Genomic DNA, 17449 nt, shown 5'->3' with positions numbered 1-17449 from the left:
GGGATTGGGGTTGAGATGAGGATGGGGCTGGGACTGGGATGAGGCTGGGGTTGGGATTGGGATGAGGATGGGGCTGGGGTTAGGATGGGATTGCGATGAGGATGGAGTTGGGATTGGGATGAGGATGGAGATGGGATGAGAATGGGATTGGGGTTGGCATGAGGCTGGGGTTGGGATTGGGATGAGGATGGGGCTGGGGTTAGGATGGGATTGGGATGAGGATGGGGTTGGGGTTGGGCTGAGGATGGAGGTGGAAGCAAGGAAAGGGACAGGGATGGGCTTGGGAATGGAGTTAGGGACAGGGAAAGGGACAGGAATGGTCCCCAGAGGTTTTGGGATGAAGATGCGGCTGAGGATGAGGTTCAGGAGAGGCACAAGGATGGAGGTGGAAAAGGGATGGTGGCTCCATCCCTCCGGCACAACGACATGGCAAATGCTCCCCACGGCCCTTTCCAATCAGCGGCAAATGATTCTTCGTCCTGTCGCTCCGCGGCGGCAATAAACCTTCATCACCATGAAGTCATTTGATTTCCACGTCCTGTAATCGCTTGGCGATTTGGCATTAATTAACGAGCGCTTACGGGAAGGGCCGGAGCGAGTGCTTTTCCAGAAGATGGATTGTGTTGGAAACAGCGTAGGGATGACAGTGCCGGGGACGTCCCGTGCGGGGAGAAGGGTCCTGAGGGGACATCAGACCTAACGAAGCGCCCGGTTAATGAGGGAGGGGATGTGGGTGCTGCAGGACCTCGCATTGTTGCTCCGACCTCGCTTCCCTCCTGGTCTCCATCTCCTCAGCAGAGCTGGTGGGGAAACTGAGGCACGGAGTGGGATGAGCAGGGGATGAGAGGATTTCTTCTCTGCAGAGCAAGGGGCACGCAGGGGCCGAGGATGTTGGACCGTGGTGTTGACTCAACAGGGAATTAAGCTCATTAGAAACCGCACGGGGCCTGCGAGGGGAGAGACCTCAAAGCAGGAGGTGCCGGGGGGTTCACTCTGCCTGGGGGAGGTCACCGGGGATTATCAACTCGGGGGTTGGCTTGTGGAGATGGGGCTCCTCTCCTCTCCTCTCCTCTCCTCTCCTCTCCTCTCCTCTCCTCTCCTCTCCTCTCCTCTCCTCTCCTCTCCTCTCCTCTCCTCTCCTCTCCTCTCCTCTCCTCTCCTCTCCTCTCCTCTCCTCTCCTCTCCTCTCCTCTCCTCTCCTCTCCTCTCCTCTCCTCTCCTCTCCTCTCCTCTCCTCTCCCTCTCCTCTCCCTCTCCTCTCCTCTCCTCTCCTCTCCCTCTCCTCTCCCTCTCCTCTCCCTCTCCCTCTCCCTCTCCATCTCCATCTCCTCATGGAGAAAGGGACAGAAGTAGGTACGAGTTTGGCTGGGGATGGTGTTGAGGACAGGGATGGGGATGGAGCTGGAGATAGAGACGAGGATTAGGGATGGGGACAAGGTTGGGGAAGAGCTAAAGATGGAAATGACGATGGGAAATGGGTTGGGGCTGCGATGAGGGTGAGGACAGAGCTGGGAATGGGGCAGTGATGGAGTCGGAGATGGGGATGGGGACACTGCGGGGTGAGGTGGATCTGTGGGTGATGCCGGGGACGGACAGACGGACGCCAGCGAGCGCTGCGGGCGATGCTGGCCTCGTGCTGCCCGATAAATCCTCCGGCCGTATATAAGCCACCCCAGCGCCTCCTTGCCAGATTTTGTCTGGTGCCTTAATGTCAGCACCGTAAATTCGCTCCCGGCTCCGAGGTGACCTTGGCGAGTTCTCCGCAGGGCTGGGAGCCGGGGGAGGGGAGATGCTGGGGGTGAGGATGTATGTGGGTGCCCCGTCCCCCCGCCGTGCCTCAGTTTCCCCAGTGCAGAGAGCGATGCTGCTGTGCCGGCAGAGGTTCCCCTGCTCCGAACCCACGGGATGCTGCAGCCCCTGGTCCCGCTGGCAGACTGGGAAGTCACTGGGATCAGACTGGAGGGCATACTGGGATTAGACTGAGAGGAAACTGGGATTGGACTGGGGGGTATACTGGGTTGTCACTGAGATAGGACTGGAGGGCATACTGGGATTAGACTGGGGGACGTAGTGGGGTTGGACTGGGGGGTATACTGGAATTCGACTGGGAGGCATACTGGGATGTCACAGGGATCAGACTGGGGGCTATACTGGGTTGTCACTGGGATCAGACTGAAGGAAACTAGGACTGGACTGGGAGGTATACTGGGATGTCACTGGGATTGGACTGGAGGGCATACTGGGATGCCACTGGGGCCATATGGAGATCAGACTGGGAGGCATACTGGGATGAGACTGGGACTGTACTGGAATCAGAGTAGGGAGAACACTGGGATAAGACTGATACCGTACTGGGATCAGACTGGGTCCATGCTGGGATGTCACTAGGACGTTCAACCATGGGGGCTCATGGTCGAGGTCCCATGGGAATCAGACTGGGATGGGGAGGTCATACTGGGATGACAGCGGCACCGTTACTGGGATCAGACTGCAGGCGCATACTGGGAGGAGACTGGGGCTGCGGCAGGACCTCACTGGGTGCAGGAGAGACCCATACTGGGAGTACACAGGGACCACACTGGGGGTGGCCAGGCCCTAACTGGGATGCTCCTAGGACCGTGCTCTGTGTGTACTGGGAGCACTGGAGCCCCTGAGGCTCACTTGGTGTCATTCTTCCTTCCGATTCCAGCCGAAAAGGATAAAAATGATGTGGAATCTGTCCAATTCTCATCTTTTCTCCAAGCTAACGGCACCTGAGTCGCGGGGGGAGGCACAGGGAGGGGGCACCGAGCAAACACGGCAAGCGAGGATGGAATTATAGGCTTTTAATTAATTTCTCTTTATAAATAATACCCCCTCTTCCCCACCCCGGCTTGGCGCCGGCCCAAAAACCAGCTTTTCTGCCTTAAATAGGGGAAAAAGTCTCGCCTGTCCCCATCCTTTAGAGTCTCCATCTTTGGAGTCTCCATTGTTGGGGTCACCTCGTTGAGGTCCCACCCTCGGGATCCCCTTCTTGGAGTCCTATCTTTGGGGTTCTCCTTCTTGGGGTTTCCAACGCTGGACTCCCTCCGTAGGGTCCTCAACCATGGAGTTCCATCTTTGGGGTTCCATCTCTGGGATCCTGTCTTTGGGGGTTCTCATCCACAGCAACCCTATCTCTGAGGTCTCCTTCTCCATCCTTGGAGTCTCATCCTTTACGGGGTCCACCTTTAAGAGTCCCCATTCTGTGCCCCCAACCATAGGGTCCCATCTTTGGGTTCCCCATCCTTGAGTTGCCATCATCAGGATCCCATTGTTGAGGGTCTTTATCCTTGGGGTCTCATCGTTGGAGCCTCCATCCTTGGATTCCCAACCCATGGTTGGGTCCCATTCTTGGTGTTCCCATACTTGGTGTCCCCAACCATGGCATCCCATGGTTGGGTCCCATCCTCAGTCTCCCCATTGCTGGGGTCCCGTTCTTCATGTCCCCATTCTGTGTCCCCACCCTGGAGTCTCATTCTTGGTGTCCCCAACCATGATGTCCCATAGTTGGGTCCCATCCTCGATCTCCCCATTGCTGGGGTCTCATTCTTTGTGGCCCCATCCTTGGGTCCCCAACCACGAGGTCTCATTGTTGAGGTCCCATCCTTGGTATCTCCATCTCTGGGTTCCAACCCTTGATGTCCCCATCCTCAATGTCCCCGGCTCTGGGATCTCACCCTCCTCGGGATCCCCACGCGGGGGGTGTCACTGCATGGGGCCGTAGGGCCAGCTGAGGGTGGCTCCGGCGAGGAGCATGTCGCGGATGAGGGTCTCGATGGGGGTCTTGCCTACCAGGCGGCTGAAGAAGAGCTGCTGGATGCCGGGAGCGGAGACGCTGCGGAGCGCGGGCAGGCGCAGGAGCAGGCGCCCGAAGCGGCTGGGCTGGCTGGGGTGCTGACGCCGCACGTGCTCCTCCAGCGCGCACTGAGACTTCTCCTGCAGCCCCGCCACCTGCCCGGGGTCCGACAGCCCCACCGCGTCTGCGGGGATGGGGAAACTGAGGCACAGGGAAGGGCCGCGTCGCTTCAGCCCCACTCAGCCCAGTCCCACCCTCATGAATCCCACCCAGCCCTGCCCCTCACCCCGATCCCCTCCAGACTGTTCACTCCCTGCACACTCATTGGTGCCCCCCATCCCTTGGGACCCCACCCCATTAAGCCCTACCTCATTAGAGCCCCATCTCATTAAACCCAGCCCCATTTTCCCACGCCCCATTAAACCCCGCCCCATTTTCCCACGCCCAGCCCATTCATTCCCTGCACACCCATTGATGCCAAACCCCCTTGGGACCGCTCCTCATTAGAGCCCCATCTCATTAGAGCCCCGTCCCATTAAACCCTGCCCCATTTTCCCACGCCCAGATCATTCATTCCCTGCACACCCATTGATGCACCCCACCTTGGGACCCCACCCCATTAAGCCCCACCTCATTAGAGCCCCATCTCATTAAACCCCGCCCCAATTTCCCATGCCCCATTTAACCCCGCCCCATTTTCCCACGCCCAGATAATTCATTCCCTGCACACCCATTGAGGCTTAACCCCCTTGGGACCCCTCCTCATTAGAGACCCACCTCATTAGAGCCCAGTCCCATTAAACCCCACCCCATCTTCCCATGCCCCACTAAACCCCGCCCCAATTTCCCACACCCCATTAAACCCTGCCCCATTTTCCCACGCCCAGCCCATTCATTCCCTGCACACCCATTGATGCACCCCACCTTGGGACCCCACCCCATTAAGCCCAACCTCATTAGAGCCCCATCTTATTAAACCCCACCCCATTTTCCCACGCCCCATTAAACCTCACCCCATTTTCCCACACCCCATTAAGCCCCGCCCCATTTTCCCACGCCCAGCCCATTCATTCCCTGCACACCCATTGAGGCCAAACCCCCTTGGGACCCCACCCCATTAAGCCCCACCTCGTTAGAGTCCCATCTCATTAAACCCTGCCCCATTTTCCCATGCCCCATTAAGCCCCGCCCCATTTTCCCACGCCCAGCCCATTCATCCCCTACACACCCATTGAGGCCAAACCCCCTTGGGACCCCACCTCATTAGAGCCCCACCTCATTAGAGCCCCATCTCATTAGAGCCCAGTCCCATTAGAGCCCCGTCCCATTTTCCCACGCCCAGCCCATTCATTCCCTGCACACCCATTGATGCACCCCACCTTGGGACCCCACCCCATTAAGCCCCACCTCGTTAGAGCCCCATCTCATTAAGCCCTGCCCCATTTTCCCACGCCCCATTAAGCCCCGCCCCATTTTCCCACGCCCCATTAAGCCCCGCCCCATTTTCCCACGCCCAGCCCATTCATTCCTTGCACACCCCACGCCTGCCCTATTGCAGATCCATTCCCTTCCCTCCCCTTAACCCCTCCCCTTCCAACCACACCCTCCTAAGCCCCTCCCCCTCCAACCACACCCTCCTACACCCCTCCCCCTCCAACCACACCCTCCTAAGCCCCTCCCCACTCAAAGAATCCCCCCCCCTTCCTCACCAGGGGAGAAGAGGGCGACGGCTTTGAGGCAGGCGTACTCGGCGGCGTCGACGTGCAGGGCTTTGAGCTTCTCCACCTGCTCCTGGAAGAGGCGGATGTGGTCCATGAAGGCGACCACGCGGTCGGCAGCCATGGGAGCCGCGTGGAGCCCGGCGGCCGCCAGCAAGGGCGCCGCGTGCAGCGGCAACGCCGACTGCGCCGCATTCAGCACGAAGAGCTCGCTCCAGCCCAGCCGCAGCAACGCCACTTGATCCGAGAGCTGCAAATCCGGGAAGAAGGGGATGCCCTTGGCCCATTCGATGGCGCTGAAGAGGAGGCGAGCGGCCAGCTCGCAGATGCTCTCGATGCCCACCACGCCGCTGGGCTGCAGGCACTGGGCGCCGTAGCGGGCCGGCGGGTAGGGTTCGGCGCGGAGGAGCAAGGAGATGAAGCCGCTTAAGTAGCCGTGGCCGCCGTAGGGATCCCCGGGGAGCAGGGGGTACTGGCCGGGGCTGCTGGGCGCGTGAGCCATGCGGCCGCGCTGCACGGCTGCGGAGGGGAGCGGGAGGTCAGCATCCCGACCCCCCCCCGTCACCAGCACATCCCACCCCCCAGATCCCTGGGGATCAAATACTCCAGGCTGGGGGAAAATCCTCCCCTCTTCCATCGCTCCCCTGCCAGCTCCCACCTGGATTTCCCGAGGCACGCTGGATTTGGGGACCCCCACGTGAGCTTTTAGGGTTTCCCCTTCCTGCAAGGGCTGGTGCTAATGAGGGTCCCCCAGGAGGTGCTGGGAGGGGGGACCTGAGATCCCCTCTGGCTCTTACCTCTTGAGCTTGTTGCACTTTGGGCTTAAAAACCCTCAAACTGGGGGTTGAGGTGCCATTCTTGGTGCCCCCTCTTTGGGGTCCAACCCTTGACGTCCCCCTCTTTCATAGAATCATAGAATCACCAGGTTGGAAAGGACCCACGGGATCACCGAGTCCAACCATTCCCATCAATCACTAACCCATGTCCCTCAGCACCTCGTCCACCCGGCCCTTAAACCCCTCCAGGGAAGGTCCAGCCTGACCCTCCCCTGGTGGAGCTTGAGGCCATTCCCTCTCGTCCTGTCCCCTGGCCCTTGGGAGAAGAGCCCAGCTCCCTCCTCTCCACAACCTCCTCTCAGGGAGTTGGAGAGAGCAATGAGGTCTCCCCTCAGCCTCCTCTTCTCCAGGCTAAACCCCCCCAGCTCTCTCAGCCGCTCCTCTTCTTCTCCAGCCCCCTCCCCAGCTTCGTTGCTCTTCTCTGGACTCGCTCCAGAGCCTCAACATCCTTCTTGTGGATGGATGGAATCCCCTCCTTGGGGTCCCCCCTGTCACTCCATGGGGCCGTAGGGCCAGCTGAGGGTGGCTCCAAACCCTAAATTCTTTCTTTTTTTCCCTCTCCCGGTGATGCTGTGTGGTGACCCCCTCCTCCCCGTGCCCCCCGCAGCGGGGCAAGCTCTGAGCTGGCCTCAGCCTAATGCGGCGTGACAGCCCCAGTGTCAGCCAGCGGTCGGGGCCGCGGGAACGGGGGTCCCTGAGAATGGGGAACCCCCAGGGAATGGGGATCACCGGGAATGGGGGGCTGAGGGTTCCCTCCTCTCTCACCCCAGCCCTCAGGGCTCAGCATCGCCCCAGCAGCATTTGAGGGGTGCAGCCCTCTCCTCACTGACCGTACAGCCCCTACGCGGCACCACAACCCCCCAAAAACCTTTTGGCACCACCACAAAACCCCTTTGGCATCACCATAACCCCCCGCTTTGCGTCCCCCTGAACCCCAACCCCCCCCCACCTTGCATCTCCATGACTCCCCTCGCATCACCCTGAACACCCAAATCTCATTTACAACATCCTGAACCTCCTCTCAGTCACTGTGAACCCCCAAATCCCCTTTGCATCACCATGACACCCTCCCTTGCATCACCATGACACCCTCCCTTGCATCACCCTGAACCCCCAAACACCCTTTGTACTACCCTGAAGCCCTTTAGCATCACCCTGAACCCCCAAACCCCTTGGCATCACCCTGAACCCCCTTAGCATCACCCTGAACTCCTTTAGCATCACCCTGAACTCCTTTAGCACCATCCTGAACCCCTAAACCCCCTTAGCATCACCCTGAACCCCTTTGGCATCCCCCTGAACCCCCAAACCCCTTTGGCATCCCCCTGAACCCCCAAACCCCTTTGCATCCCCATGATCCTCAACCGCTTTCCCCCCTCCTTTTTGGCCAAAACAATTTCTCCAAGCCCTTGGGTGCAGCCAGGAAGAAAAGGAGCATTTTTAGCCCCAAAAACCCACAGGAGCCACCACAGCAGCAGCCGAACGAGCCGATAACCCCACAAACCCGCTCCCTGAGCCCGGCTGCAGGATCAGGCCTCGCATTCCCTGTGTTTCATCCCCAATGGGTTCGGATAAAAATGAGATTTAATCCATTTTTCCCATTGAAATCCTGCCTGGCTCCTGGTCCTGCATCCTCAGCATCCTCAGGGAATAAATTCAAGCCAAAGCCGCCCTCAGCTTCCAAATTGCTGGATTCGGGGCTGGATTTGGTGCCGATTCCCATCTGGGAACACCGGGATAATGGACATCACGGGAAGGACCAGCCAGGAGGTTTGGGGCACCCCAACTCGAGCTGGAGCATCCCTGAAGAGCCGTGATCACATGGAGAAACTGAGGCACGGAGCAGTATATTAAATCCCTGCGAAGGTTTCATCCCTGGATGCTTCTCCGTGGGGATCCAAAGCGTTTCCCCGCTCCTGGAGTCGCCGCATCCCGCAGCGGCTTCGCACACATCCCAGGGCAGCTGAGAGCCCCCCCAAAAATCAGAGCCAGGAGGGGGTGAAGAGGTGGGGAAGGGGGGGTCCCTACCTGGGGGACCCACCCTGGCTGTGCCCCCTGCGCCCCATCCCGGCATCAAGCAGCAGCTTGAGCGATTCTGAACTAAAACAAAGATAAAAAAGAAGAAAACAACCCCCCAAAAGCCCCAATTTGACCCCAAATGACCCCGTTGAAGACGATTTCTCCACCACGGCGAATCCACATGGATATTTCCCCCCTTCCCAGGGATTTAAACCTCGGCTCCCGCTGCACGATGCGGGTCGAGCATCCCAAACCTCTGCAAAATCCACCCCCCGGCCACCCAACAGGGTTTTTTTGGGGAAAAAAAAGGGAAAATGAAGAATTAAGCTTGCGATTTTTGGTATCCCTGACCCCGATTCCATCAAATTCCCATCATTTCTCACACGCCGCGATGCCGGCTGCAGCCAGGGGGTCCCTTCCCCGCTCCCCACCACAACTTTCCACCTTATCTGTATTATTCTGAATTTTTTTTTAATGCTAGAAAAGGTGACTTTGGAATTTGGGGAATTTTTCTTCCCCTAAAAAAGGCGAATTATGAATTTTTGCTATTCTTTTTAATGCTAAAAAATGCACCTTTCCAGGCAGAAAAGGAGGATTTGAGCACCTGAGCCCAGCCTGTAAATATTAATAAAAACTAAATTCATAAATAAGGGGTTTAAATATAAATAAGAGCCCCCAGGTCCTTATTCAAGCAGGGACGATGCTGCTCGGCGAAGAGATCGGCGCTGAGGTTTCAGCACGGCAGTGTAGTTGATGCCCTAATGAGCCATTTCAGGCTTAAAACCCCAAAATCTGCTTTAAAAATGCTGCTTTTTTTGGGAATAAAAATAAAATCAACCCAAACTGCGATGCTGGGGCTGGAAGGGGCAGAGACTCCGGGTCAGGGCATCGCCGGGAGCCTGAAATGTGATTTTAATCCAGGTCATGCTAAGCATTTAGACTAATAAATTTAGGATTTACTGGAGAGTCCTCCCCTAAAAAGGGGAATTTTTAATCTTTTAGAGAATATTTAAATTATTTTCATTTAACATCCTTTTTTTTTTTTAAACAGCCACCTCCCCCCAGGTGGGAGAAGGAGAGGAAAAGGGAATTCTCCCCATCCAGCCAAAACCCAGACTCATAAACCAAACCCCAAGGGGGATTTTGAAGTCAAAAAGAGACGTTTATGTGATGCCGTGATGAAGTGGAATAAGAAACCGATGGGAAAAGCTCAAAAAAAAATAAGAATAATGGGGTTTATCTCCTCGAAAGCGAAGCTGGGGCGAGGGGGGAGCCCCGAGATCGCTGCTGGGGGGACACAGGCTGGATTTGGGGGTGAAATAAGGATGGGGATGAAATAAGGATGGGGATGAAGGTCCCAGGGAGGATGGTGATGGGCGAGGGCAGCACCGAGGGGGGGTCCTGCCGGCCTTAGGGATGTGGGAGCGACGCGGCCGAGGAGGATACGGAGCAAAGGAAACGGAAAGGGGAACAGGAGAAGAGTTTGCTCGCTTCCCCCCCTTTTCCCTTCCCTTGCCCCCTTTTTCTCTCCCTTCTCCCTTTTTTCTCTCCCTTCTCCCCTTTTTCTCTCCCTTCTCCCCCCTTTTCTCTCCCTTCTCCCCCCTTTTCTCTCCCTTCTCCCCCCTTTTCTCTCCCTTCTCCCCCCTTTTCCTTTCCCTTCTCCCCCCTTTTCCTTTCCCTTCTCCCCTCCTTTTCCTTTCCCTTCTCCCCTCCTTTTCCTTCCCCTCTTTCCCTTTTCTTTCCCTTCTCCCCCCTTTTTCCTCCCCCTTCTCCCCCCTTTTTCCTCCCCCTTCTCCCCCCTTTTTCCTCCCCCTTCTCCCCCCTTTTTCTCTTTTCCCCCCATTTTTCTCTCCCTTCTCCCCATTTTTCTCTCCCTTCTCCCCATTTTTCTCTCCCTTCTCCCCATTTTTCCTTCCCCCCAGCCCTTTCTCACCACTTTCACTCTGTCTTTTACTTTCCCTTTCTCCACGTTCTCCTTTCTCTCCCTTCCCTTTTTCTTCTCTTTTTGTTTCTCTCTTTTCCTTTCTCACCTTTCTCCTTCCCTTTCATCTTTCCAGCCGGACTCACTCACTCTCCCCCTTTCTCCTTTCCCCTCTTTGTCTTTTTTAATTTATTTTCTTTTTCCTCCTCTTTTTCTCCACCTTTTCCCTTTTTTCTTTTATTTTTTGCTCTTTTCCCCTCCCATCCTTTTCCTTCATTCTCCTTGGCATCCGCTCCTTCTTTTCCATCCCCTTTCCATATCCATCCCCTCTCCTTCTTTCCACCCTCTCCCTTTCCATCCCCTTTCCCTATTTTCCATGCGCTCTCCCTCTTTTCTACCCTCTCAGACTTTTCATCTATTCACCCTCTTTTCCATCCTCGATCCCTCTTTTCTATTCTTTCTCCTTTTCCACCCCTTTCCCTGTTCATCTTCTCTTCTTTTTCCATCCTTTCTCCTTCCTTTCCACCCTCCCATTTTATTTTCCATCTCCTCTTTTCCTACCCCCCCGCTTTTCCACCTTCTGTTCTTTCCTAACCCCTCATCTCATACACTCACTCTCTCTTCCATCTTTTTCCATCTCCTCTTTTCCATCCCTCTCCTTTTGCAACCCGTCCTTCTTTTCCATCTCTTCTTTTCCCATCCCCACTCCTTCTCCACCCTCTCTCCCTCTTTTGCACCTTCTCTCTTCTCCCATCCCTCTCCCTCTTTTGCACTTTCTATCCTTTTCCATCCCCTCTCATCTTGTATCCTCACTCTCTTTTCCATCTCCACTTTCTCCACTACCCTCTTTTCCCCTCTCCTTTTGCACTCCTTCCTTTACCATCTCCTCTTTTCCCACCCCCTCTCCTTTTCCCATCCTTCTCCTTTCCACACTCTTTTCCCATCCCTTCTCCTTTCATATCTCTTTTCCCACCCCCTCTTCCATCCCCACTCGCCTCCCATCCCCTCTTTTCCCCTCTCCCACTCCTTCTCACATCTTCTCTCTTCTGCCATTCCTTCTCATATCCACTCTCTTTTCCCATCCCTTCTCCTTTCTCATCCCTTTTCCCATCCCCTCTCCTCTCCCATCCCCTCTCTTCTCCCATTCCTTCTCACATCCCCTTTTCCCATTGTCTCTCCTATTTTCATCCCTTCTCCTTTCTACTCTCTTTTCCCATCCCTTCTCCTTTCTACTCTCTTCTCCCATCCCCTCCCTTCCCTTCTCCCATCCCTCTCCTTTCCCTTCTCCCATCCCTCTCCTTTCCCTTCTCCCATCCCCTCTCCTTTCCCTTCTCCCATCCCCTCTCCTTTCCCTTCTCCCATCCCCTCTCCTTTCCCTTCTCCCATCCCCTCTCCTCTCCCATCCCCTCTCCTCTCCCATCCCCTCTCCTCTCCCATCCCCTCTTTTCCCTTCTCCCATCCCCTCTTTTCCCTTCTCCCATCCCCTCTTTCCCCTTCTCCCATCCCCTCTTTCCCCTTCTCCCATCCCCTCTTTCCCCTTCTCCCATCCCCTCTCCTCTCCCATCCCCTCTTTTCCCTTCTCCCATCCCCTCTTTCCCCTTCTCCCATCCCCTCTCCTTTCCCTTCTCCCATCCCCTCTCCTTTCCCTTCTCCCATCCCCTCTCCTCTCCCATCCCCTCTCCTCTCCCATCCCCTCTTTTCCCTTCTCCCATCCCCTCTTTTCCCTTCTCCCATCCCCTCTTTTCCCTTCTCCCATCCCCTCTTTCCCCTTCTCCCATCCCCTCTTTCCCCTTCTCCCATCCCCTCTCCTCTCCCATCCCCTCTCCTCTCCCATCCCCTCTTTTCCCTTCTCCCATCCCCTCTTTCCCCTTCTCCCATCCCCTCTCCTTTCCCTTCTCCCATCCCCTCTCCTTTCCCTTCTCCCATCCCCTCTCCTTTCCCTTCTCCCATCCCCTCTCCTCTCCCATCCCCTCTTTTCCCTTCTCCCATCCCCTCTTTTCCCTTCTCCCATCCCCTCTTTTCCCTTCTCCCATCCCCTCTTTCCCCTTCTCCCATCCCCTCTCCTCTCCTATCCCCTCTTTTCCCTTCTCCCATCCCCTCTCCTTTCCCATCCCCTCTCCCTTCCCATCCCCTCTCCCTTCCCATCTCCTCTTTTCCCTTCTCCCATCCCCTCTCCTCTCTCATCCCCTCTTTTCCCTTCTCCCATCCCCTCTCCTTTCCCATCCCCTCTCCTTTCCCATCCCCTCTTTTCCCTTCTCCCATCCCCTCTTTTCCCTTCTCCCATCCCCTCTCCTGTCCCATCCCTTCCTTTCCCCTCTCCCCTCACCTTTCCCCTCTCCCCTCACCTTCCCTGCGCATCCCGACGCGGAGGCACTTTCGGAGGCGGCAGTGCTGGCACTGGTTGCGGTGCTGTTGGTCCACGGGGCAGTCGCGGCCCCCCCGGCAGCTGTAGGACAGGTTGCGCCTCACCGAGCGCTTGAAGAAGCTCTTGCAGCCCTCGCAGGTGACCTGCCCGTAGTGCTTCCCGCTCGCCTTGTCCCCGCACACCCGGCAGGACCCGCAACCCCTCCCCGCAGCCTCCGGGGGGGCAGCAGCAGCAGCAGGAGGAGGAGGAGGGAGGGGAGGGAGAGGGGGCTCCGGCCACGACCCCGCAGCCAGGGACATGCTGGGGGCGGGGGGAGAGCCCCCCGGGGGAAAAGGGGGTGTCTGGGGTGGGGAAGGGGGGGGAACTGGGATGGAGGAGGAAAATTAGGGATGGAGAAGGGGATCTGGGATGGAGAAGGGGAGATGGAGAAGGGAGGGGGCTCTGGGATGGAGGAGGAAGATTCGGGATGGAGAAGGGGATCTGAGATGGAGGGGGTGTCAGGGATGGAGAAGGGGGGATGGAGAAGGGGGGAGTCTGGGATGGAGAAGAGAGGGGGGTCAGGGATGGAGAAGGGGGGATGGAGAAGGGAGGGGAGTCTGGGATGGAGAAGGGAGGGGGGTCTGGGATGGAAGAGGAAGATTCGGGATGGAGAAGGGGATCTGGGATGGAGGAGGAAGATTAGGGATGGAGAAGGGGGGATGGAGAAGGGAGGGGGGTCCGGGATGGAGAAGGGAGTCTGGGATGGAGAAGGGGGGATGGAGAAGGGAGAGGAGTCTGGGATGGAGAAGGGAGGGGGGGTCTGGGATGGAGGAGGAAGATTCGGGATGGAGAAGGGGGTCTGGGATGGAGAAGGGGGGGTGGAGAAGGGAGGGGGTCTGGGATGGAGGAGGAAGATTGGGGATGGAGACTGGTTCAGGGATGGAGGGGGGTGGTCCAGGGGTTCAGAGGTGGGGAAGGGAGGGGGGTCTGGGATAAAGTGGGGGTTCTGGGATGGAGGAAGATGATTTGGGATGGAGAGGGGGGGTCAGGGATGGAAACGGGGGGCCTGGGATGGAAAGAGGGGGGTGGTCTGGGATGAAGAAGGGAGGGTGGTCTGGGATGGAGAAGAAGAGGATGGAGAAGGGTGGGGGATGTCCTGGGGTGGAGAAGGAAGATTCGGGGTGGAGAAGGAGATCTGGGATGGAGAAGGAAGATTCGGGATGGAGAGTGGGGTCTGGGATGGAAAAGGGGGGTCCGAGATGGAGAGGGGAGAGCCCGGGGTGGAGGGATGGGAAAGGTGGGGCCGGGGATGGAGAGGGAAGACAGCGATGGAGAAAGAGAATTCGGGGATGGGGGAGAGGGAAAGGAGCCCCGGGATGGAGAGGGGAGTTCGGGGATGAAGGGATGGGGAAGGAGCCCCTGGAGGGAGGAGGAGGGGGGTCTGGGATGCAGGAGGGGGTCCGGGATGGAGAAGAGGGGTCCGGGATGGAGAGGGGAGATGTGAGATGAAGTGAAAGCCTGGGATGGAGCGAGAAGCTGGGGATGGAGAAGGGGAGCCCCGGGGATGGAGGAGGGGAGCCCCGGGGATGGAGACGGGGAGCAGGGATGGAGAAGGGGATCCCCGGGGATGGAGAAGGGGAGCAGGGATGGAGATGGGGAGCAGGGATGGAGATGGGGAGCCCCGGGGATGGAGAAGGGGAGCAGGGATGGAGATGGGGAGCAGGGATGGAGATGGGGAGCCCCGGGGCTGCCCGGGCCGGGGGAAAGGAGCCCGAGCTGGGGGACCCGGGGCTGGGAAGGAGCCGGACTGGGAGCCGCGGGCTCCGGGGAAGGACTGGGGAGGAAAAGGAGGAGGAGGAGGAGGAGGAGGAGAAAGAAGAAAGTTGATTCTCCTCCCCGCGGGGGCTGCCCGGCGAGGGGGCGGTGGCTTCGGGGGGAGGGAGGGGCAGTGCCCACCCACGCGTGTCTGTGCAACGCGTGGGGGGGGTGAGTGTGCAAGGATGTGAGTGTGCAATGGGGTGGGGTGGGGGTGTGCAGGGACCCCCCGCCCCCCGTGCCCCGGGTAGGGGGTGCACAGACCCGTGCACACGGCTAACGGGGGGGGGGGGGGCACTCACACGTGTCTGTGCAACGAGGGGGGGTGAGTGTGCAAGGATGTGAGTGTGCAATGGAGGGGGGAGGGGGTGCAGAGACCCCTGGGGGGGGGGGGGGGGGGGGGGCAGAGACCCCACGAGGAACCGCGCGTCGCCCCCCAACCCCGACTGCCCGCGCCACGCTGCGAGTCACGTGACCGCCGGCAGAGCCATATATGGACATGGGGGCGGGGCCGCAGCCAATCAGAGGGGAGAAGGGGCGGGGCTTATTAGTATATACATATAAGGGGGCGTGGCTTGTGGGCTTCAGCCAATCAGATAGGAAAGGGGCGTGGCTTGTGGGTTGAAGCCAATCGGGACAAGGAGGGGTGGGACAAATATATGGGGCGTGGTTAAGTGGGCGTGGCTTGTGTGTAGGGGGCGTGGCTTGGAGGGCCTGCGGGCTCCAGGGGGAGGGGATGGGGGTGGGGATGAAGGTGTTGGTGATGATGATGATGATGATGATGATGACGACGACGATGGGGAGGATGGGGAGGATGAGGAGGATGGGGATGAAGGGGATGGGGATGAAGGGGATGGGGATGATGGAGAGGATGGTGGGGGGGATGATTGTGATGATGATGATGGGGAGGATAATGGGGATGGGGCACGATGAGGATGAAGGAGGTGGCTATGATGATGAAGGTGATGATGATGATGGGGAGGACAATGGGGATGGGGATGAAGGGGATGGGGAATGTTGATGGTGGTGATGGGGATGGGGATGGGGATGAAGATGATGATGATGATGATGATGATGGGGAGGACAATGGGGATGGGGATGAAGGGAATGGGGAATGGTGATGATGAGGAGGAGGAGGATGAGGAGGATGGGGCATGATGGGGATGGGGATGAAGGGAATGGGGAACGGGGATGGGGATGAGGAGGAGGATGAGGAGGATGGGGCATGATGGGGATGGGGATGAAGGGAATGGGGAATGGGGATGGGGATGAGGAGGAGGATGAGGAGGATGGGGCATGATGGGAATGGGGATGAAGGGAATGGGGAATGGGGATGGGGATGATGGAGAGGATGATGGGGATGAGGAGGAGGATAAGGGGGATGGGGATGGGGATGATGATTGTGATGATGATGATGGGGAGGATGATGGGGATGGGGAATGTTAATGGTGAGGGTGATGATGGGGAGGATGAGGAGGATGGGGCATGATGAGGATGAAGGGGATGGGGATGATGATGAAGGTGATGATGATGATCTGGAGGACAATGGGGATGGGGATGAAGGGGATGGGGAATGTTGATGGTGGTGATGGGGAGGGTGATGGGGATGGGGATGGGGATGAAGATGAAGATGAAGATGAAGATGATGATGGGGAGGACAATGGGGATGGGGATGAAGGGGATGGGGAATGGTGATGGGGATGATGGAGAGGATGGTGGGGATGACAATGAGGAGGATAAGGGGGATGGGGATGATGATTGTGATGATGATGATGGGGAGGATGATGGGGATGGGGAATGTTAATGGTGAGGGTGATGATGGGGAGGATGAGGAGGATGGGGCATGATGAGGATGAAGGGGATGATGATGATGATGATGATGATGATGATGATGATGATGATGATGGGGAGGACAATGGGGATGGGGATGAAGGGACTGGGGAATGCTGATGATGATGAGGACGAGGATGAGGAGGATGGGGGATGATGGGGATGGGGATGAAGGGGATGGGGAATGGTGATGGGGATGATGGAGAGGATGGTGGGGATGACAATGAGGAGGATAAGGGGGATGGGGATGATGATTGTGATGATGATGATGGGGAGGATGATGGGGATGGGGAATGTTAATGGTGAGGGTGATGATGGGGAGGATGAGGAGGATGGGGATGCAGGTCAGGATGGTGATGATGATGGGGAGGATGATAGTGATGATGATGAAAGTAATGATGTTGATGGGGATGAAGGGGACGGGGACTGTTGATGGTGATGATGGGGAGGATGAGGAGGATGGGGCATGATGCGGATGGGGATGGAGGTGAAGGGGATGGGGAATGGTGATGATCATGGGGATGATGATGGTGATGATGATAATTATGGGGAGGATGAGGAGGGTGGGGCATGATGGGCATGGGGATGGAGGTGAAGGGGATGGGGAATGGGGATGGGGATGGGGAGGATGAGGAGGGTGAGGATGGAGATTGGGATGGTGATGATGATAGTGAAGATGATGGGGATGATGATGGTGATGGGGAGGACAATGGGGATGAGGATGGGAATGAAGGGGGTGGGGAATATTGATGGTGATGATGATGATGATGGGGAGGATGAGGGGGATGGGGCGTGATGGGGATGAAGGAGAGGGGGATGATGATGGTGACGAGGGTGATGGAGAGGAAGAGGAGGATGGGACATGATGGGGAGGGTCCAGGTGCAGCGGGAAGGGTGATGGGGACCGGGAAAGGGACAGAGACTGGGACAGCGACAGGGCCCCCTCGGCCGGGTCCCCGCGGCGGCCGGAAGCGGCCGCAAAGCCTCCTGGGAGCTGTAGTTCCGCCGGGCGGGGGTGGGACAGGCACACGTGACCGGGCGGAGGGGGCGGGGACTCCATCTCCCAGCGTGCTCTGCGGCCGAGCCCGAGACAAGCGCAGCGCGGTGAGGGGGGAGGGGGGGGCTGCAACCACTAATGCGGGTTGGGGG

The 17449-nt window shown here is 57.8% G+C and overlaps 2 protein-coding genes across 2 annotated transcripts in view; one reads left to right on the top strand and one right to left on the bottom strand.

The window, feature by feature from the left end:
• Nucleotides 1–3726: 3726 nt before the first annotated feature.
• LOC138732071 (nuclear receptor subfamily 2 group F member 1-A-like) lies at nucleotides 3727–12975 on the bottom strand. Its single transcript, XM_069878429.1, has 3 exons — nucleotides 12657–12975; nucleotides 5527–6054; nucleotides 3727–4001 (listed from the first exon to the last, which is right to left on the bottom strand). Exons 1-3 carry the CDS (start codon nucleotides 12973–12975, stop codon nucleotides 3727–3729), a joined length of 1122 nt encoding a protein of 373 aa, XP_069734530.1.
• A 4378-nt stretch (nucleotides 12976–17353) lies between these two features.
• Nucleotides 17354–17449, top strand: part of BOLA1 (bolA family member 1) — a 2851-nt gene continuing 2755 nt past the window's right edge. The window contains exon 1 of the mRNA XM_069878463.1: nucleotides 17354–17404. The gene's annotated coding sequence lies outside the window, so the exon portion shown is untranslated. The remainder of the gene's footprint in view (nucleotides 17405–17449) is intronic.

This window comes from Phaenicophaeus curvirostris, chromosome 29 (genome assembly GCF_032191515.1).
Source record: "Phaenicophaeus curvirostris isolate KB17595 chromosome 29, BPBGC_Pcur_1.0, whole genome shotgun sequence".
Taxonomy (NCBI): domain Eukaryota; kingdom Metazoa; phylum Chordata; class Aves; order Cuculiformes; family Cuculidae; genus Phaenicophaeus; species Phaenicophaeus curvirostris.
This window is presented reverse-complemented; position numbering and strand designations above follow the sequence as displayed.